Source organism: Ambystoma mexicanum, chromosome 8 (assembly GCF_040938575.1).
Source record: "Ambystoma mexicanum isolate Mex_15411 chromosome 8, UKY_AmexF1_1, whole genome shotgun sequence".
Classification (NCBI taxonomy): Eukaryota; Metazoa; Chordata; class Amphibia; order Caudata; family Ambystomatidae; genus Ambystoma; species Ambystoma mexicanum.
Window position 1 is genome coordinate 709746032 of NC_090929.1, and position 22432 is coordinate 709768463.

Consider the following 22432-nt stretch of genomic DNA (forward strand, 5'->3'; position numbering starts at 1 on the left):
AATTTGCCAAATATTCTGGATATATATGGGACATGACAGACTGCTGGTGTATGGCAGCAACCATGGATCTAACCGTAAAGTGTGGGTTCTTGGTTTTATTTATCAAAAGGCTAAAGAAAATTAAAACACGCGATCCTGCAGCAATATTACCTTCAGTAATCCAACTCCATGTTTTTGTCTACAAGATTTCAAGACCCCAATGGTTACTGCGTGAACAAGAGACCCATCTGGTCTTTATAACAGCAGCTACATATATTGAGTAAGCCTAATGTTTCAGAACTGCAAGATCCTGGCTAATACGGTAATCCTTTAATAAAATCCTGTAAATAAAATAACACTTAGTAGGTCCAACTGAGCAAAGTGATATTTTTGCCATTATGACACAAATGACAACTAGCTGACATTTGTTGAGGTTTGACCTACTGCAGACGTATCCAATCATTTTATTGCAAACATTACAGAGTGGTACATAACAGATCGGATAATAACACAGAAAAACACTGAAAAGATTAAATAAATATATAAAGGGAAATGTGGGGTAAGGGGTTAAAATGGGTCAGGATGGAGTAGGGGCGGGGTTATAAGGGTAGAAAATCAGGAGGTTGCAGGGCCCAAATAAAAACAAAATAATATCATTTTTTTCCAGTGTTTTGCCAGCGATGAAATATCCCACTCTGTAATTGTGGACCGTAAAATCACATATAACCATGCAGACAACCTGCAGCTATTCAGATGTTTTGGACTACAACTTCCATGATCCCTAACAGTGACTTTGACAGCTAAGGTGGATGGGAATTGTAGTCTAGCACATCTGGAGAGCTAACATTTGGAGGCCCCCTCCTGACCTAGTGGAAATAGGTGTAGAAGCCCAGTCATTTAGTATTGAGGGGGCACATACCATACCACTTTACCATAGCCCCTTTCTGTGCACCTAAGTAGCATGCCATAAAGCAGCCGGGTACACCTCAATGAAAACCTGCACTGGTGCAGTGTAATTTTCCTGCCACTGTAAGCATAAGGGTCAGCCATAGGTCAGGGCCGCCCGGGCAACCACCCGGGGTGCCATTAGCCCCCCTGCCACGCCAGCTTGGAAGAGTCTTTCAAGGTCTCCCCCGAGCTAGCTTGGTGTGGGAAGGCACCCCTATTGAAATTAAATGCACCCCCCTGTCAGGAGCAGAGAGCATTTAATAACAATAGGAAGCTGATGCTTTCGCATTGGCGCATATTAAAAAAAGTGCCCCGCCCATGATTAGATCTGCGCGGGAGGACGGTAGTCGCCAAATGTTTCTGTTGCTGCCCGGGGCGCTGACGCCACTAAGGCGGGGTCTGGTAAACATGTATTTCTGAATGGCGCAAAAGCTACACTGCGCTGGTGTAAACTTTCTAGGAATCATACAAAAATGTCGACCTTTTTTAACCCCCCCCTTACACCACATATATTTGTGGGGGGGTTTAGAGTATAATATTAATATGGGGATATGGGGGTGATGCGGGGTCTCCCCCCATATATCAGTGGTGTAAAGGGTTAAAAATAAAAAGTCTGCATTTTCGGCTGTTGCAATAATCACATAGATCCAACTTTCTGTAATAAAGGCAGACGTGCGCTGTCTTTTACAAAGCCGAGTTTCACATTCAACTAACATTGTCTGAAGCCAAACATTCTTAATCGGCTATTTTCGAACAACTGTTCGTTTCGCTCCCCTTCTTTGCTCCGGCCTCCAGGGGAGCGGAACAGATTGGTTACACGTGTTTTCCTCAGTGCGCCCTCTGCAGTGTTCAGTAAACTAGCGCGTGTCAGAAGCCCGACGTGAGGAGCATTAAGGAGCTGAGGACAGCAGCACCACCGCCCCAGCCCGGCACCTGCTCTTCAAGTGTCCCCTCCCTCTTTGGGGGACACTCAGCATATTTTGGAATGACTATTCCATGACTGCGTTCACACCCCAGAGATTAACAAGACTTCAAGGGGAAATGGGCAAGTCTGCCCTTCTGGAAATATCACAGTGATATAAGTACGTCAATCATTCTGAAACATTACCTTCATCTCCTGGTTGGCTGTCCTCCCAGTTCTTGATGTAGTCATCCTTTGGAAAAAGGGGAAATAATAAAGCCAGTCAGCAGAGGAAATGTACAAATATAACAACAGTTATGCGCCATGCGCCTACACAGTATCCATGCATGTTAGAGAATGAATGAAGGAGCGCTTTGTAGCGCCATTTGATCAACTATTTCGCATTGAGGCCCTTCATGGACGGAGGAGAGGATGCATATAGGATCCCGATTAAAAAATAAATCTTATTCATGAGAGAGATGTAGCAGGTGCCTTAGTCAGTGACTCAACATTGCAAAGCACAGGCCTCATTTTGGGGTTCCATGATGACACGGGGTGGGGCATGTGTGTATATCCAGCGAGACGTTGCTGTCATTGACTTCTGGAAGTAAGATGCTTAAACATATGGGCTGTTGAAAAGACATGCCTTCCATTCTGGTATCTCAATCACGTAGGCCCTTCCTTCCCAAATGACTGAGAAACAGGGAGTGCGAATCTGGCAGCATTATAGTATGTATTGTTATGTAGGCTTTTATGCCTGGGTTTTACATATCTATTTTGTATGCCCTTTCTTTTACAGTAACATATGTTGAAAACCAATCAATCCTTCATGGTAAATGCCTTAAACAATGCCTGCCAAAAACAGATTTAGTGCTTGTTAAATACACTTATCAAACTGTGGTGTTACTATACACTGAGGGAGGCGTCATTATCATGGGATAATGACCAGCCAGTAAGTTCACCTTAGGCCATATGTTGTGGAAGGGTAATTATTTCAAGCGATAATGACTCCTCCCGAAGTCTATAAGGCAGTGGTAGTAGACATATATGTTTCAGAGATTTGGTAGTCAAGTAAACACAATTACTTTAAGAGTGTGTAAAGTAAATTGGCCAACAGAGTAAATTAAATGTGGTTTTATTGTGTATAACATTTAAACAAAATGGTTGTCTTCCTAAGTTAAGCATTTTAATTGCAACTTGGATGAACTGGAACAGGTTTAACATGAACATGCATTAGGTGTCATGTAAAAGGAAACATGTCCTCTATACGAAAGTGAAAGCATTTCCCAATGTTTTAGCTTTTTCTTTCATTTATTCAATAGCATGTTGCAGCAAAAAAAAGGCCCATCCAGAGGGGAAGTTTCCTGTTGAAAATAATCTTGTGTGGAAGCTGCATTGTTGTTTACCTGTTTGCTTCTGAAGACTGAGGGCCTGATTCACAGAAGTGCTTTACAATGGCGCATTCCAAGACACACATTTGTTTTCAAAAATTGATTAGCAGAGTTTGCTAATTAACATTTTCTTGATTAGCAAACAAGCCCATTTGATTGGCAATGGTGTACTAATATTTGTTTACGTCACCAAAAGTTATTTGTACTCAAGACATAAAATGAGCAACAATACAGCATTTTCGTGTACTGCTGAAGTAAAACATTAGTTAAAAGAGTCAGACCTTGCAAATCCTTTAAAATTCTGCTAGACCTGCATGTCTAGTAACTTATTTTACCTACTCGACCTGACACAAATGCACTCAACCCTTGGCAACAGATGACAAAAAATGTAAATGTGCTTTATGTAAAATGGGGCAGGTCACCAAAAACTCACTTTATATTTGGCACACTGTTGCCACCCATGCACAGTGAAACCTTTATTTGACATTGACTGCAAACAGGTAAATATTAAATAAAAGTTTCAAACATCCACTGCAAATGGTACTCGCCCTTCATAAAATCGAATAGACTATTCAAGTAGACCCTGCGTGCCCTGGAAGAGTGTAAGATAACAGTCTGGCCACCCCTCTCATGTTTGTGCTATTATATAAGGCAATCATTATGATAGAGTAAAGTGAGCTCTGGAGGCTAAAAAAGTGGATGGTATTGCAGCAGATCTGTAGATGTGCAGACTGGATGGAACTATTGAACACTACTTTCCATACATATCTAGTTAGTTTTGTGTATTCATTAAGTAAGGGGATGGAAAGTAAGACTAGGCAGAGAACTGGACAAAATAGGTGGAACATTGTAGTTTGTGGCCAACTCACTTTCAGGGTAGCTGGTATAAAAGAAACAGGCTGATACGATAGAATGTCAAGGAGTATGGGTTCAGCTTATGGGTTGAGCACCAGATACCGATGTATGCATCCAGGAGGTCACAGAACTAGGTTTGGCATCAAAAGTATTTGGCTGGGTAATCATGCTCATTTTCAAAAGTGTTCACTCGTCAGTATGATGCATCTTCCCCAATAAAATGAAATGTAGTTGAGACTGATATTTAGGTATACTAACCCAAACTTTACTATAAAGCATGGAGACGATGCAGTGTCTTACACTAGGAACACTGTAATTCTCCATTGTGTAAGGAATGGAAGGGAATTGCATGACTGTCTTCTAAAAAATACAAAGCTAACACATATTGATCTTTGTCAGACAGGATAAAGTTTGCAATTATTCTTGCTTTCAATTATTTGAAGAAAACAAATTCTTGGCTAGCACTCCTACACAGGCCTTTGGCACTTATGTGGAGGAGATGATTAATGCAGGGAACAGAGGAAAACAGGTTGGCAAGAGGCCTGAGGGCAAGAGCGAGTCAAGGTGAGCTGTGCCTTCATTGAACAGTGTAACTTAAATAGCTAGCTTTGCAACACAAGTGTCAATTTAATTAGCAAACGTACAGAATTGCATTTCAAATTTCTATGCAACACTGCTTATTTTATGCCTTGCAATCACATAGAAAATCACTATGTGAATCAGGCCCTGAATGTTCAGAATGCTGTCAATAACTACAGTTATTGACTGCACTTTAAACATTCTTATTGGCTGAGAACAGGTCAATAATGATCACCATCTGCTCATAGACATTTATATTTGTATTTCTGTATTTGTATTTATTTATTTGTAAAGCGCAACCGAGCCCTGGGGCATCTGGGCGCTGAAAAACGTACATGTTACAAAAGTACAAGTGTACAGTTAATATTACAGGTTAAAAGATCTAAGCAAAAGCAGTGGGTGAAGTATTTAGTACAAAGATACAGGACACCATGATTGCCTGATGGTTAGTTTAATTTAGAGCAAAATCATGGCAGTCCAAATTACAGAGATGCTAGGTCATAAACGGCAAACTCTGTCAGTCCAAACCACTATATAATAGGATATACACCACAACACCATGGCAGTCCAATCAAATAGATCAAGAAGTGTAAACAGAAAAAGCCAGGCAGTACAAATGAAACATTTCATAGGTTATAAATTGCAAACCCTGGCAATCCCATCCAACATATCCTAGGCTATATAAACCACAGCACAATGGTAGTTCAATCAAACATATCAAGATGTATGAAATGTGAAGGCATCGCAGACCAATCAAGTGTGTCATATAGTGCAACCGAGAGCACATAGAAGTCTAATAAAATATCTGAAGGGTTCTAAATCATGGCAGTCCACCCAAACATTCCATATGGTAGGGACTGGAAAATAATTGCGGCCCAAGTTGTGTGATTTGCCTCAGAGTACATATATGGACTAAACATTTCTCAAATTGCGTGTCCATCCAGTAGTTGCCCAGAGACAGCAGAGACACAAACCTATCTGAACTATTTGACAGAATACATAGTGTGACAGAATGCCATCTGCAGGGTTGGACTAGCCTGAGCTTCTGTGATTTTTGCAATCCAAAATAACACTGGTAATTCTGCCTCTGAAGGTGAGCTCTTCTAATCAGACTCCCATTCATAATGTTCCATGCTGAAAAGAAAACATGCAACTCTGCTGAGCCTGCCTACTGACACATCTCAGCAGCTGTTTTGTAGTTTGATGGCATGGCAGAAACAGAGTAATGTGCATCTTGACCAACAGCCTAATGCAACCTAAAGTTCCAACAGCCAGGGACTGCCTTTAACAGTGGGCAACCCTGATACAACTTATATAGTTGTGTGCTCCTGGGTCCTAGTAGCAGATTAATAACTACATATAAGACATGTCTAGTTTTGACATGGTGGCCTTAGAGAATCTATAATCGTATTGGTGACTTTATTTTTTCAGCTTGGTTTCCAGTGAATCCTTTTGTCAAGGCCTTCTGTGTATTCACTCTCTGGGACTAAGGGCCTCATTACACGGATGGCGGTAAGGGTTTACCGGTACCGGTAAATCCTTACCGCCTTACTACGAGGTCCCTTTGCGGGTTGGGGAATTTAACGCCTGCTTTTTGCAGGCGGTAAAAACCAACCCGCAAAGGGACCAGGGAGCTAATTATGGTACCGCAATTTGCGGTACCGTAATTAGCGCCTTCCCCATTCCCATAGAGCCCTATGGGGCAAAAATGGGAATGGGGAAGGGCAATGGTGGAAGGGGGAAATACCGCCCCGCCAACCTTGGAATAGGGCGGTAATTCCCCTTTCCACCAAGGCGGTGCCAGTATTTTACCGGCATGAACCATGGCGCTAATAGCGCCATGGTTCACCGCCATCCATGTAATGAGTACCTAAGTGTGATCCAAAACAGACCATTTTGGCTTAGCCCCAGCAAAAGCTTTGGCAGCAAGAAGGAAGTCACTCCGAGCTGGTAATTACTAGAGACTCTTTGTTGCAGGGAAGACAGGGATGGCAGAGTTACAGTAGCCAGGAGAAGAGTTAGCGTTGAAAGAAGGTTTGCACCATCTTGGAATCTCTCAGGACTCCCATAATTCATGTTCCCCTCCAATTCCTGTAGAGATAACACTCTGGGTCTAACACTCTGGTGTTAAGATACAGGATTCTTCAGGCAGCTCAGGTATGGCAGTACTACATACTTTATTTAGTTATATCAAGAAGGTACATAAGTTAACAGGACAGGACAGGAGCAGGGAGGGAGCCCACTGGCTCCCACCACTAAGGCTACATGGTTTCCAACTGCCTAGGATGGAACACTCACACCAGACAACACTCCACTCATGACATCACTCAGCCACTGACATCAATCAAGCTCTGCATACACTCAGGTCCAGTCAACATACTCAAGTCCAGTCATAACATCTGGGTCTAACATCACAAGGAACAGACACTGATCACAGCAGCTAGGACAAGACTATTACAGAAGGCTTGAATTGGACCAATCCAATGTGACAGATTAACTAGGTAAGGGGTGAGAGCCCTCCTTTAATTGAATCGTCTTTGAACATAAGTAGAAGAAGGATTTACCTGGAGCTCTATTAAGGTACAGCCTGCCCAAAGCCCTCTTCCATAGAGGTGAAGAAGGATGCCTCCAAGGAGAAAGACCCTTCCTTCAGAGCCGCAGATGACTATCTGAGGCAAACTTCACTGTGCATAAGAACTAACTGCTGTGCGAACACATGAACCAGGATCCTGCTCACCGGGGGTGATATCCCCCGCAGGTTCCATCTGGTAACCTTCCTGGCTGAGAAGGGTAGAGCAAAGACTCACCTTAACCCTGGAGATGCTGAACTTGGTCCTCCAGAAAATAAGAATCAAAGAACAGCTCTGGGCTCTTTCTCCCACCTCCATCTGCTCTTTGCGGCCACTCAACTATGTTTGAGTCATTTCAAGGTGACACAGGACCTCCAGAGCTGCATTTGTTACTCTACTCACTTGTCGCTGTAAACAGCTCTTTTATCCGTCACAACACTGCCTCAATCTGTTAGAACCTATCGTCTTATCTTGTCTCAGACACCAACTTGACCCATTAAAAGCAATCGCCTCACCCGTATCAACCGCCAACTCGACCTAGTGGAAGGCATCGCCTTGCCCTGTCTCGAACGTCGACTTGACCCACTTGAAGGAATGGTCTCGACCTGTTTCGACCCCTATTTGACCCTCTGGAATCAATCATCTCACCTGACTTGCACGCACACTTAGCCCATTGTGCAGCCCGATTTTACCTGACTCGACAGGTCTCAACACTACCTCAACCTTTGGAAAAGTGCCTTTAAGCCTGTCTGAACAACGTGAAGCAACAAGAACAAGTCAAGTCAAACAGAATATTTGCAGTGGCTCCGTCTTGCTGACTTGCCTTAAAGGGCCCTAGTGACATTTAAGATCTTACTTTTTACCTTTTTAAAGACTTTTTCGGGGAATGTGATTATTTTGGCTGAAAATATTGCCTGTCCCACTGGCTTCAGTCTCAAAGTGTCTCTTGCTTTGTTGATTGGCGTGTTTATATTTCTTAATTTAATTTAAGTCTCAGATTTTTTACAGAAACTTAATTGGACATTCTTTTATTTTGGTACCCCAGTCCTATTATTTTTTTGGAAACATCTTTGTTATCTCCCACCCCTCCTGACGGACATAGACTGCCCTGGGCCCACGTTACCAATAGTGGCGAAGGAGGTATTCCAATAGGGTTGGAATCTCTGCTGGTTTAGTAGTAGGGCTGAGTAGGAATTCCATAGACCCTCTTTACTCCTGTGGAGAGTAGTCATTTCGTCACACATAATGAACCATGGTTAGAACAAATCACTGCCAACATTTCTAAAGCTACAATTGTGTATATTACTTTACTTTCAATTACTTTGTCTGGAGTTGACTTTTATTAACCCCTATACATATCCAATAAAAAATGTAGGTTTCTTTGTTGTACAGTTTTTAGACCCGATTTCCTGTACCACCTTTAATAAGAGACTGCCCATTAAACACCTAGCAGCAGAGAAGAGCGCACTGAGAGAAGGAGGATCACCGGGGCGTGAATCGCAGCCGGATCAAGGAAACAAGGGGTCAGGCATGCATATTTCTACGGCCCTGGGTAGCAAGGGAAGGGCTAGATATGATTGGGAAAGGGGGGCATAGGCCTGGGTGGGAAGTGCCCCTAAGCACAAGCATTTGAGGTGGGGCGGGGTGGGGGAAAGCACACTTAGAACTCAATGTGAGGGAGGCGGGGCGGAATCAGGGGCGGAGGGACTAGGCATTGAGGTTTGGGCAGTGAAAACCCCAATAGCAGCCAAATCCCAACTTCAATGGGTGGGCTAGAAAAATAGAAACAGTTTCTTTTTAGTAAGGCAGTGTGGATAATATTTTATGACGAAATATGAATGCAAAATATTGACTTCTTCAAGTTATTTTCCAGGGATGAGTTGAAGAGAAACTCATTCTGAGGTATCTGGAGAAGGAAAGCAAATGTTTGGAGAAGTACCTGTGAATGAGGCTCCATTGGATGCGGAGCAGGTTAGGAAAGTGCACGTTTTAAATGGACAGATTGTTCAGGGAATAGTCGGAAGTTGTCCCGGGAGACATTGCGACAAGTGCCCCATGAGAATTGAGCTCTAGAACAAGGCCATCAAGAAAATCTGAGACTTAAAAAAGGCTAGTGGGAGACAGTGGGCGAGCCCTCGAGCGACAATGTTGAGAATAAGTTCTGTGCCCAGGGATAGAGAAAGATGAGCTTTCCTTCAGGGTGGAGTTTAGGAAAGGGACCCGCCTTGTACGTCTATCCTTATATGGAGATGACATAGGGACTGGCTGAGCCAAGCTGGCCTGTGTCAGTGCCCTAGAGGGAAAAGGTTGTGCAAGGGGGACTGGGGTATTCACCCCAACTAATATTCTAGTACCCCCCTGATCCTTCCTTTGTATTCAGAATTCCAAGGTGAACAAAGACCATTGCACAAGGTCAGGACTCCTCAGGGTCAAATAGGTTCCATGTGTTAATAGCCCCACAAAAATATTGCAAAACAAGAATGACGCTGTTTTGTTGCAGCGATATTAACCCATGGAACCTGTGGGGGTCACCCCGATAGCCCCCATATTTATTTAGAGGGAGCGGGGGACACCTCGCAACCCCCTGCTCCCATGTACCCCATGAACTATCCCCATAAATAATGTTGCCTATGCCGTTTCCCGGCGACCATATATATGGCAACATTATGGGGATAACATTACCTGATAACGTCAAATAGCTTTGCCTGCAGGCAGACCTATTTGGAGGGCTTATCACTCACAAAGGTCAGTGTATTCACCCCGTTGTGTCTAAGACTAAAGACGCCTATTACACTGATGAAACCTCCGCCCCTGAAACCTATATTCCTCCAAAGTACTAAAAGTGACTAAAGCCCTCACTGGATGCCCAGCAGAGGGTCAGACCCTGTAGTAAGGAGCGCATACATAGTATGTTTCATCTAGAGGTGATACCAAGAGGGTGCCTGTTTTCCGATGGGCAAGTGGTTTTAGGTTGGACATCCATGTCCTGTGAATAATAGCAACATGTTCTTTTAAGCGTAGGTACGATTGATAATGACTGTGGCATATGTTGTGAAAACAATGCACAAAGTGTACCACAAATGTTGTGGTAATCTGGTGACTCCCATAATAATGATCACTGTACTATTTAATGTATTCGAGAAGCATAGGAACAATTGCACCTATGCACACACGCCTGCGCAGATCAACTGCAAGCAACATTAATGGCCTGCATTCTTTCTTGTCAATTGGGCTTATTAGGACTGCCCCAGTCTGGAAGAAATGCCGGTAAAAATGCTGGTAATTCTGGCACCAGCATTTTTTCTGAACTGGGGAAACACAAGTTTGCTGGTGGGGGCATAGATCTACCGGCAGACCCTACCTGCCAGTAGATCTGGCCCCTACTGGCAAATAAATGCTGGAATCGCTGGCACTGGTACTACCGGTGCTGGTAGTCCAGAAATCCCATTCCATGGAGTCCTATGGGACGCCATGGAATGCGAACTTACTGGCGTCTCCGCTGCCCATAATATCCTGGTAATACGGAAACGGTAAGGCAGTTTTGCCGGTATACCACCAGAATTACCGGCGGGATACCGGCAAAACCGTAATGAGGGCTAATGTGCTCCACTTTTTTGTACAGAAGAATGGGATCTCTATGGTGAGCTTCAGCTGTATGTGGGTTAGCCACACTCAAATAGCAAGGACCTAGGTCCCAATCCCGCTCATGCCCGAAAAGCTGAGGAGCGATGTATTGAGCGTCGGCTAAGCGGGAGGCCCTTTGCTTGAGTTGCGCTGCAACCCCGCAGTCTGAAATCTGCACTCGAAAAGACTTGTAGGTAATCTAAACAGTGGTCACAGGGACATAGAAAATAGTGTGCTACTAATGGGGATGGATGACAATCAAATTCAGGGATTTTCATTAGTTCCAGTGTTTCCGAAGGATCTATAACACTGTAAAAGCTGAGCTGAGGCTTTAGGCTGTAAGTAACAATCTGGCTTAATCTGAGGCCCTGCGGCGCTGCATTACTATTCAGATCCTCGAGATTTCTAGGCTAAATGGGGCCAAGATTGATGTTCTCATCAGAAGTACGGTGGGGACTCATTACGAGTATGGTGGTAACGGTAAAAACACATGGGGTTCATGTTCGTGTCCTCCTGAGTGCTAAAAATTGTGCAATAAAACGTATTGCACCATACAACTAATTTAGATGTCTTCTACTGCTGCCTGCCCCTGTTATGAATTTGTTTTACTTCTTTGGTGTTTGTCATGCTATGTTTGTTGTGCGCTCTGAGGCCTACGGGCATGTGGCGCTCTACAAAAATTAATGAATTAAATAAACAAACAAATAAATAAATAAATAAATACATACATAAACAAACAGGTATAAGGCAGTCATGCCTGCTTTAACACTGCTTTTAGCAACTAGAGGGATGTTCAGTCTAGTGAGGGCATGGAAAAGAATTGGCATTTCCTTCTTGCCCTCCCACGCCAGCCGAATAATACCAAATCGTTTTTTTCCGGCATAACATTTTGATGCTGGCACAAAACCATTGGATTTAAATGTAATCTAACGGTACTTACCACTGGCTAAGAGCAGGTGGATTCCATCCAAATGTATAGTAAATGTCTCCCATAAGATTTCATTCTGGGAGGTATTTACGCTATTTGCTCTACGAATTGTAAATGAATAACGCCAACCTGTTTCCGGCAGGCTTAACACTTTTTTTTGCATTTCGAAGTGCAAGTGCCCAAAAATTACAGCGAGGGGACATGTAGACTTCAAAGAAAATGACACTTTGGCATTTTAAATACTACCTTATTATGAGTTGAGATTGCATGAATGATATACTTCTTGGGGTACACATAAAGTAATGCAAGGGGTTAACATGGTTCATTCAGACCATCTACTCATTTCACATGTGATAGAAACTCATATTTAAGTGGTATTGTAGAAACAAGCGGTATTTAAAATACCACATGGTTTTAAGATTGCCATACTCACATGCATCCTTGCCTGGTTCTCCTAGACAGGGGTCTGCAACTTGAGGCTCTCCAGATGTTTTTCGACTACAACTTCCATGATCCCTCAACATTCACTGTCTTGGCTAGGGCACATGGGATTTGTAGTCGAAAACATCTGGCAAGCCAAACGTTGAAGACCCCTGTCCTAGAACCATGCTTCCGACCACACCATTCAGTGAACCAGCTCTACAAGGAAGCAAAACGTTCTTGCAATTCTGCCCGTTGACCATAGCATTAAAAATCAGTTGACCAAAGGCTGCCCCCCCCCCCCCGGGAGTAACTTTAGAACTGAGCGTAATAACATCACAACGGCCGGATTGGATGTAATCAATAACTGGCTTTTTAGCAAGCATGTGTCCTCTTAGTGCCTTTTGATGTCCGTTAGGTGTCTTGGCACGGAGTGCAGGCCTCTGAGGTGCTATTATGGGAGAAGGGCAGTTTGCATGCCCTTGCACTTATGCATTTCCAGCAGCACTGGGGCTGCTCTTCAGTGGTACCGAAAAAGGAAGCAGACCTCTGATCTCGGCAGAGGACAGGGTAGGTGGGGGCAATGGCCTTCTAATATGTCCCAATGTTTTAGAAATAGGGTAAACTTTGCCCTAGTGCTAATACCGTGCAACTTTGCACTTGGACCGGTGCACATTTTCTATAATCTGGCCCGTGATATTTAAAAAGAATTCCTTGCGAATGTCATTGACCTTTAGCATTTTACCTATGGTTATAGGGAAATAGGTTAAAGGTTATTTACCTGACATGTTTTCCAAAAACCAGGGGGAGATTTAGTGTGAGTAGAAATTCCCCAACTGCTATAAGATTATAAAGGTAGGAGGCATGCGTTAATTTCAAAAGTAGCATTACGGAATGGGGAATAGGGTTGTAAAAAGTTGTAGAGCTATTAACAGAAAGAAAGAAAAGAAGCAGGACACCGGTCCCGAACGTTCCCGCTCACTTCGATCACTGCTGCTCTTTCAGTTGTGCTGTACACGGTGTTCGGTATCATGTAAGTGGGAAGCTTCTTTGTTGGTAATTAGCAGTGTCCTTATTCACTCCCTTTCCCAGACTCTATGCTTCCTTACAGGGGAGTTGCTAGGTCTGGAAAAGACCCGGGGCTAAGCTGATGTAAGAACTGTTGGGACTGGGGGCTAGCTAGCCTTTTGGCTGTAGCTCCTGAGATTCTATCCGGGGCTACAACCAAAAGATCAGGGGCTATAGCCCCCTTAGCCCCCCCCTAGCAACGCCCCTGCTTCATTACCTTTGGTTATGATGAACGGTGGTCAGCTAATTTCGAGGCCCAAGAAGGAAACCGGTTGCAGAGCTGAACTTGTGGAAAGGAGAAGGGGCGGGGCAGGCATGCAGATTCTCACGATCACAGCATGCTTTTATTGGCATTCATCACAAACATAACTCGCACATATAGAAAGTCACGGTGCTAAGTCCTATTTTCTTAGCTCTTCGGCCTACGTTCTCCCAAAAGGAAAAGTTAAAAATCGTTAAAGAATTAAAAAAACCTTTAGAATGTAACTCCAATCTGACCCCATCACAACAACGCTATAACTCAATCTCCACCTGCTTCAGTGACAAAATCCTAAAAATCGACAACTAGACAAACAAACGATAAAGCTACAACTAACCACGAAATGCAATCAGCACTCACTAAAGCTCACAACTCCACCCTGCAAGCCTTCCGCCCATTCTCGATACAAGAATTCAAGATTGCAGTCAACACCAGCAGCACATCCGGATCACACTCAGACCTGGGCCTTCCAATCTTCTGCAAAACCATACTCCCTTAGCCTGGCCCTCCAATGGAACAAGTTCAGGCACAAGGCTGGCTGCACGTCATCAAAACTACATTCATCAAGCTAGTTAAAAAAAACTACAGCTAGCCACATCCTCTCGCTCCGTTTCTGCAACGCCCTTCACAGCAAAAATCCTACTACATCTTCAGGATAAAATAGAGATCAATCAAATATCCATATTTCCACCAAAGATTCGGACAAATGAGTGAAACATAATTAAGTGTTAAGCAACCGTTCCATGGGCTATCGCGGGTGGTAACGGCCTGTGGCCAGAGTTAAAGGCCTTGGCTTACGAAGGGCATTTAATGAGGCCTTGCGGGCTCACGAGGCCTAGCCGCATTCCGTTCATTGAATGAAAATACTTTCCTAACATAGTACGGAGCCCCTCTTCTATTTCTTTGGCAGCCACAACGGAGTGGAAGCAACAGCAGCTGCAGCGTCTCCTGCTGCTGCCGCTGAAATCAGAGGATTGGGAATGGGGGGAATTAGAAAATAAGAAAGGGTAGGAGGAAGATGATGGGTCGGGTAACCAGCCATTAGGCAGCTCGGTACGCGGGCCTGGATAAGTAGATTTACCCCCCATTTCGAGCCTCCTGATTGGCTGGCTGATTTGTACTATAAAAAATGACTTTGTACTGACTTTGCACTGCAAAAATACACTGTGCACAGTTCCATGAATTAGGGTTTGTGTCGGCAGTGCAAAGTCACTTTTCAGCAGTGCAAAGTCACTTTGAACTGTGCAAATAATTGCATAAATCGGGCCCTAAGAGCCTTAATCTTCTGGACAATTCAGTGACTTTCAGGAACACTAAAGTACACTGGATGAAGTCTATTCCCCTCAAAAGGCATATTCCCAACATGAATTTCCCCCTTTAAGCCATCCCCCGATACATCCCCTGTGAGATACCTCAATGATCCAGCCTGTCACAAGTGCTCTTCAATATTTGCATGAACCCCACTTGGACACCTTCTACAGTTACGAAGATGAGACCCACATTATCTACAAGCTTACCCGGCTCTACATCCGAAATCTTCTCGACCGAGGTAACTGTCTCACTCATATAGACTCATGGATAATGACAAATTGCTATAAACTCAACCCAATGAAAATGGGACGTATAATCTGCTGTGCAAAATGCTCCAGCACACAAGCATTCCTTGCCCAGAAGAAGTGGCAACCCCCACCCCCCAGCTGACACCCAAAAATCTTTGATTTCTAGCTTCATCCCCCACAAACCTCGAGTTAAAGTCCTAGTGAGAAGATTTTCGTTTCATCTTAGATCCATCCATTCAGCGTATCATGACATACCTAATATTCCCACTTAGAACCAAGACAGTCATTGCCAGAGTACTCTCCAGACTGGATTATGCCAACGGCCTCTACCTATGCCTTCTACTAAGAGTGCAACATGTAGCGGCAAGAGAACGCCTGAATCGTGATTGAGGGGAACACCCCACCACAGTTAAATGCAGAAAACAACCACCCACCTTGCCTCGCATGGCAGAGGACCAGAATCAAACAAGAAGAAATTAATCTCCTACAGCCCTTTCAAAATGCATAGATCTAGCAAAGGGTCCCAAATATCAACCAGAAACATCTATAACGATCCTCCTTCTGATTCCTAGCCACCCATCTATGGAACACAATGGAAGACCACGTGACCCTTAAGATAATTGCTCAAAGCCTGGCTGTTCTCAGCCCTTCAACAGAGAAATTAGCATGAATGTACACGCTCTGTCAAACACATTCGCTATCTCCTCCACCACAACCGTGCTTAGTTTTGTCAACAGTCTGACACCCTTCAGAATCAGTCTAGCTCATCAGCCACAGATACATGATTGTTCCTGACCATTCTGACCAACCATTACCCAATCTTCATTCTAACAAAAAAAGAAAGGGTATCAAGAACCCTAACAATACAAGACATCCCCATTTCTTTCCGCTGGAAAACCAAAACCTCACTGGGTCTGTCTGGCCCATCAACCACACACAGGAGTACTCCTGAAGAGCAGCCCACACTAATGTTCCTACTCCACCAACTAACCTACCCTCCTTCCATTCTCCTACCACGCTAGCACTCTGCCTTGTGCTTGCTATTGCTCCATCCATTACATAAACAGCTGCAGACCCATGGAGACCTCTCCCTGCATGGCCAACAACACCTTTAACTCTATCATGTGCCAGCCTACTCCCTCTCCCAGAGGAGTGACTCTCTCTGTGCCCAAGTGCTGGCAGCTCTTAGATCCTGGGATCTTCCCTCTGAATAAACATTCAGCCAAGGGTCACTGCCACAACCACCTAGAATCACCAGGGCAGATAGCTTAACACTTCAGGTTTCACACCAGACTCTTCTGCTCCTCCCATTAACCCCCCCCCCCTGACCCCCCACCTCTCTTCCACAACTAAGTGGCAAGGGGAGGGAACAATGGTAACAGTGTGCTATACAAGACCACTTTGCATTGCATTATATGAGTAGACATGGTACAGACATGATGTAAATACCTCCTTATTTTAATATATCTTCTAAATTTATGTTTTAGGTTTATGGGATATTTAATGCATATGGTACATAGAAAGTACTGCATGTGCTTCATATGGGTTATTTCCTAAATGCAGTCATTTTAAGGTCCTCTATTTGGTAAATAGCCCAGGCAATTCCAAATCATGATTACGTGGTATTTTAAAAACAAGTGGTACTTAAAATGCCATATGGTTTTCCACCATTCTCACAACAAGGCTCTGTGGGGGCTAAACAGGCCATTCAGCGTTGGCTGCCACAAACGCATGAGATCTGCGCTACGCATAAAGGGAAGAGTGAAGAAGGAATCAATAGGGCTCGCCAGGAAGTGGCCCCGCTGTCCCGGAGAGAGGCACATGCTTTCCAAATGACACCTGTGTCGCCCTTCACTAAGACTTATGCAGCAGCCGGCAGCTGGGAGGCCAATACAAAAGGCTAAGTGACTTGCTGGCAACATGGAAAGGTTGGGATTCAGTGTGTAGAGCTTAGATAATGTCTCCCAAAGAAGATGGGTGGGTGGAAAGTCATGATATAGTCATTTGAAGACAAGCGCGCTTCCTAGGATGTGCTGACACATTGGTGCGGAGTTTTCTTCACACCAGTTGAGTGTTGATAAAACAAGCATTGGCAATGCCAACAGTTTGGGCTTTGGTGTAGGCATGGGAAAGGCACTTGCCGGGCACTGCCATTAACTGGCTATTGATGGCAGCAGGTGAAACATGGTGTGAATACATTATCATCTAATAGTATTGCCTGGCAAATGCGAACACTTTTAGACAAGTCAAAAAGTTTGGCTTTGCCAATGCTTGTTTTTAACAGGACTTCAGTGAAGGCCACGCTAGTGCTTATAAATAGAGTTGCTGAAGCCTGAGCTGGTTAAGACATTTTTATTATCAGTGTCATGTTTGCAACTCCAATTAAGTCATTAACTCTCAGAACATTGCTTTGAAAAAAGACTGGCAGGCACTTCGAGTTCAGAGTTTAATGGTAAGGTGACCTCAAAGAGTTCCCAGGAGGATATGTTTTGGGACAGCAGGGACCGGAACTGGGTGGGAATTGCCATAGGGATCAGCATGGCCATGGGCAGTCAGTGGGTGGGTAAATAACCAAATATTGCCTACGAGCTGTATGTCCCTCTTCATATGCCAGTTCTCCCTATTTGTACTTTAATACAATAATTTTGTCTTATATTATTACTATGAACTATACATTATTCCAATATTTCTCAAACATGACATTTCAGAAATGATTACAAAATGTCAGATATATTCCCAAGAACATATTCTCTGTAATGTTGCAGAAAGTGCTGTCGTTTGGTTGTTTGTGAAACATGACCTTTGATTTTGTCTCTTAACTTTTCTTTTTTATACACTTTTTTGCATATTTCTGGAGAAATCCTGGTAAGTGAGATGGAACCTGTGGCCCTGGACGAGTTGCGTTGGGAAACAATGATGTCCATCAATAATGCAAACTCAGCGGTCTTGATTCCTTTTGGTATTTTTTAACAGCAACAACTGCTATTTCACTGGATTACAAGCAAATCCAGGGTCCAATACACAGCTGTTGGATGATTGGGATCCTTCATGCAAGGACACAAGTAGAGGGTAACCATGGAAACACTGATTGTGATCAGAAAATGCTACCTTGCAGAGCTCCATGCGGATCGCGAAGGTAACCATGTCTATAGATGCTATGCCCTCAATTTAATGGATTCATGAATAAGAGAAGTAGGCTGTTACTTTGACAATACACAGACAACTCCTATTTACATATACAACTTTACAAAGGTGAATAGCTCCCAGAAATGCCTGTTCCGATTTCTAAATCAAAGTTGATCATTATTATCCATATTTATTTTTTGGCCTTTTTTTCTGTGTTTATCCACATGTATTTTTTGTCATATAAAACGATAATTCCCAACCAGTATTTTTTCTGCATTGATTGATTATTGTGATATGTTTTCCATTAAGGACCCAATACCATTGATTACAGGTTAAAATGGTGGAAGGTCTTTGTAATTATTGTGAACTTTAGGTAAAAAATATATGGTGGACATAATGGAGTCCTTACATTGTAAACAATAATATTAATTTTCAGTTAGGAGTCCCTGATCGAACCAGTTTTTTATTTTTCCATTCCATTCTTTTTCCAATTCTGGTATAGAGTTGGCTGATAATCTTCCATAACATTCTGTAATGTTGAGGTGTTTATTGCCTTCCCTTATGTAGTCTTTTCTGTTAAAGAGGATAATTTTGCCTCCTTTATCCGCTGCTTTTGTTATAATTGTTTCATCTTCTGCCAATAATTTAAGAGCTTGAAGAAGAAAAGTGTTTGTAGTTTGTATAGAATTGGGAGAAAGTACTGAATTCTAATTATTTATTTGCTAAGTTCTAAGAGCTGTTCTATTTTATTTTGTCTTTGAAGATTGATCAAAGAAAATAGTGGTTAAATAATGTTAAATTGTCTTACCTTAAGAGTAGAGTTGATAGAATGCCATGATAAACGTTGGAAGGATGTGGTATTGTCAAGGAGGGCACTCTATCAAGAGTGGTACAGGGCCCTCAGGTAGGGTTTGGGTGGCTGTGTTGATGTAAGGTGACAGATAAGTACACACACAGCAGGATACTCATCAAGAAAGAAAAGTAGGCAACTGTAGTTGTGAACAGAAAGGGGCAGGAAATACAAAGATACAAACAAACTGGATTCCCTCTTGGGGTGTATGCAGATATGGAAAAAGAGTGTTCCACGGACCTTTGGAATCTCCAGCCTTCTGCACGGATTACTATTACAGAGGCCCACTCTGTCTGCTCATGACTGGGAACAACAGTTGTGGGTGTCTGTTAAACAGAAAACGCGACAAGGGAAGGAACAGAGGTTGCCTGCCGGAAACCGACAGTCAAGCTCTGTACAAAGGATCAACATAAGACACAAGAGAGACAAGAACAGAAATAACCAGGGACAAGGAAGTCTAAGAGAAATCTAGCAGAAGGGAATGAAGGAAGAAACAGTACAATATAAATGGGTAAACTAAAGGGGAGGACAGAGGAGTCAAGGAAGAGAAGGACAGGGATCAAGAACAAGGGGTTGCAAACAAGGAAGAAAGCAAGCGAGCAGCAGCCAGGAAAGAGGGGGGCTGCAAACAAGGAAGCAGGCCTGCAGTACCAAATGGTACAAGGTACAGAAAAACTGTAGTGGATTGCAGAGGACTGTAGTAGGCTGCTACGCAGAGAGTCCAGAGGAGCAGGACTGAGAGCTGTAGTAGGCGGCAGACAGAGAGCCCAGAGGAGTAGGACAGCAAGGAGCGAACCCAAAGGAACAGGGCGTAGCGACAGAGAGACCAGAGGGTCAGGGTTGAAAGCAGAAGAGAGTAGCAGGCTGCAAGGCAGGGTGCCCAGCGGAGCAGAGCAGCAAGGAGCGAGCTCAGAGGAGCAGAGCAGCGAGGCAGGGAGCCCGGAAGGCTATGGCTGTAGGCAGCAGAGTGTAACAGGCTGCAAAGCAGGAAGCCCAGAGGAGCAGGGCTGTGAGGCAGCAGGGTGTAGCAGGCTGCAAGGCAGGAAGCCCAGAGGAGCAGGGATGTGAGGCAGGGAGCCCAAAAGGCTAGGGCTGTAGGCAGCAGGGTGTAGCAGGCTGCAAGGCAGGAAGCCCAGAGGAGCAGGGCTGTGAGGCAGGGAGCCCAAAAGGCTAGGGCTGTAGGCAGCAGGGTGTAGCAGGCTGCAAGAAAGGAAGCCCAGAGGAGCAGGGCTGTGAGGCAGGGAGCCCAAATGGCTAGGGCTGTAGGCAGCAGGCTGTAAGGCAGGAAGCCCAGAAAGAGCACTGGAACAAAAGCAGGAAAATGCAGCAGCAGGAACAGCATACAAATTCGAGACAAAATGCAAAAAGGGTCTGGGAGGACTCTTGATGCAAGAGACTGAGCCCCTGCAGGCAGCTGCTTAAATACCGCCCTGCCCTGTACTGAGGCAGGCTAATTGGCAGCACCTGGAGCAGCACACCTGAATACAATCTGCCTCCTCCCTCTCTGGGCCTGAGATGGTGGAAGCAGCGCTGATCCCTAGGGCTTCTGGGGATTGAGGTTCCAATGCTGATGAATGGGAATGGCCAGGAATTGATAGCTGTAGCAAGGTGCATTGTGGTACATGTAGTTAGTTGAGCTTTATAAGGCGGCACCAAAGTCACGCAAATGCGAATTAAGTATCAAAGTGTGAATAGGGGTTGTTCCAAGAGTATTCTGAAGAAAAATGAATAACAAATAGTCCATGATGGTCGCCAATGTGTGCGCCCATGGCACAGGCATGACAGTATGCCCCTCTCCAGGCCCCTCTCTAGGCTCTCTGAAGACTGAACAACAAGAAGAGCAAGACCAAGACCTGCCACACCGTGAAAAAGTCTTATACCAAAAAGGCACATCATGAAGCTCCAAAAACTGTTTACGGCTGCAAAGTGAGGGTCTTGAAGGGAGGAGACATTACCAATGTTCCGAACCTTTGAGGTAGAAGTCAGAAAGGACAAGTCTTAAGGGCCCAAAACCCAACAGTGCGTTCATGAACTGAGAGACTGTGAAGATCTGCTGCAGGCTCCATGGCATATAGGTCTTTGAAAGTAGTGGTTTTCCTTAGGGCTGGCAACGGTACAGTGCTGAAAGGTGGAACCAGAGATACAGCTGAATAGGTTGCTCTAGGAGGGTCTTCCAAATATTCAGAAGCAGCAATAGCAACATTAAGATTTGCAGCAGGGACTTCAGGAGTCACAAATGTTGCAGGAACACCCTGAGTAGCAGGGAGTTCAGAAGCCACCGCAGCCGGGAGACCATGAATGGCAGTCGGAAGTTCAGGTGCTGTAGCAGCTGGGAGTATAGGTGCCACAGGAGTACCAGAGGGCAGGGACGCAACTGAGACTGAAGGAGTACAGTCTGGTAGTTTAGGTACTGCAGAGGCACCAGCAGGAACAACCGGAGCTGTAGCCTTAATAGGAGAGCTGTTAACTGGCGTTGCAACAGGTACTGTTCTTGCAGGCAGAGAGGAAGGGGGTGCTTCATCTGCAGTAAGAGTGATTGGAGATGCTGCTTCAGTAGCAGATTTAGGAGTACTAGCAGGAGGAGCAGCAGAGATTGGGCTTGCAGGTTCTGTAACAGGTAGCATGGCTGACGGAGGATCAGGAAAGGGTAGGCTTTCTGATGGCTGGCCTTCAAAGTCTTGTGTGCTCCGGTGGATAGATGGGTCTGGGGTATTGACTGTTGGCAAAGCTGGATTCCAGACAGGTACTGGGTATAGTTCAGGATCTGACACATGGTCTGGTGCACAAAAGTCCATAGAAGCAGAGTACCTCTCTGACTTTGTCACCTCTTTAGAGGCTGTAAGTGTGAGTAAAAGACCACCATCAAGGGTAAGAATGGGACAATCCTTTGACTCAGCAGGATCTCCAGCCAGATGATTACACTTGATTTGTGGTGTAAAAGCAGTGTGTGTGATTTGGCCCACCGAAGGAGTTAATTATTCACTATCTGAGCAACAGCCTGAGTTACTGTGGCTAGTAAGTGAATGAGCTAAGTCAAACTTTAGAAGGTATGCATATGCCAAGTTCAGGTCTTCCATCTGCTCTGTATAAGTCTGTATCCTTTTCTGTATTACCCTTCCAGGCCTTATCATGCCAATCTCTAAAGACAGAATGTCAGGTGTTGGGCATAGTGCCAGATGGTCTGGTAAATTGTGTCCCTTTGCTAGATTCTTACTATGCAAATAGACAAATTCATCATAGAGGTCTTCGGTTTGTCTTTTAAGGCTTAAGAGTTGTTCTTGTAACAGGTATGTTCCATTAGCCTGTTCTACAGCTTCAGAATCTGGTGTAGCAGAAAATGTGGGTGTTGCAATAGGAAGACTGACCTTAGAGTTA

The 22432-nt window shown here is 44.3% G+C and overlaps 1 protein-coding gene across 1 annotated transcript in view; it reads right to left on the reverse strand.

Moving 5' to 3' along the window:
- LOC138472472 (testican-2-like) overlaps window positions 1-22432 on the reverse strand; it is a 159363-nt gene that overhangs the window by 84085 nt on the left and 52846 nt on the right. Inside the window, exon 2 of the mRNA XM_069610677.1 lies at window positions 2036-2081. Coding sequence (XP_069466778.1) covers window positions 2036-2081 — 46 coding nt within the window. The remainder of the gene's footprint in view (window positions 1-2035; window positions 2082-22432) is intronic.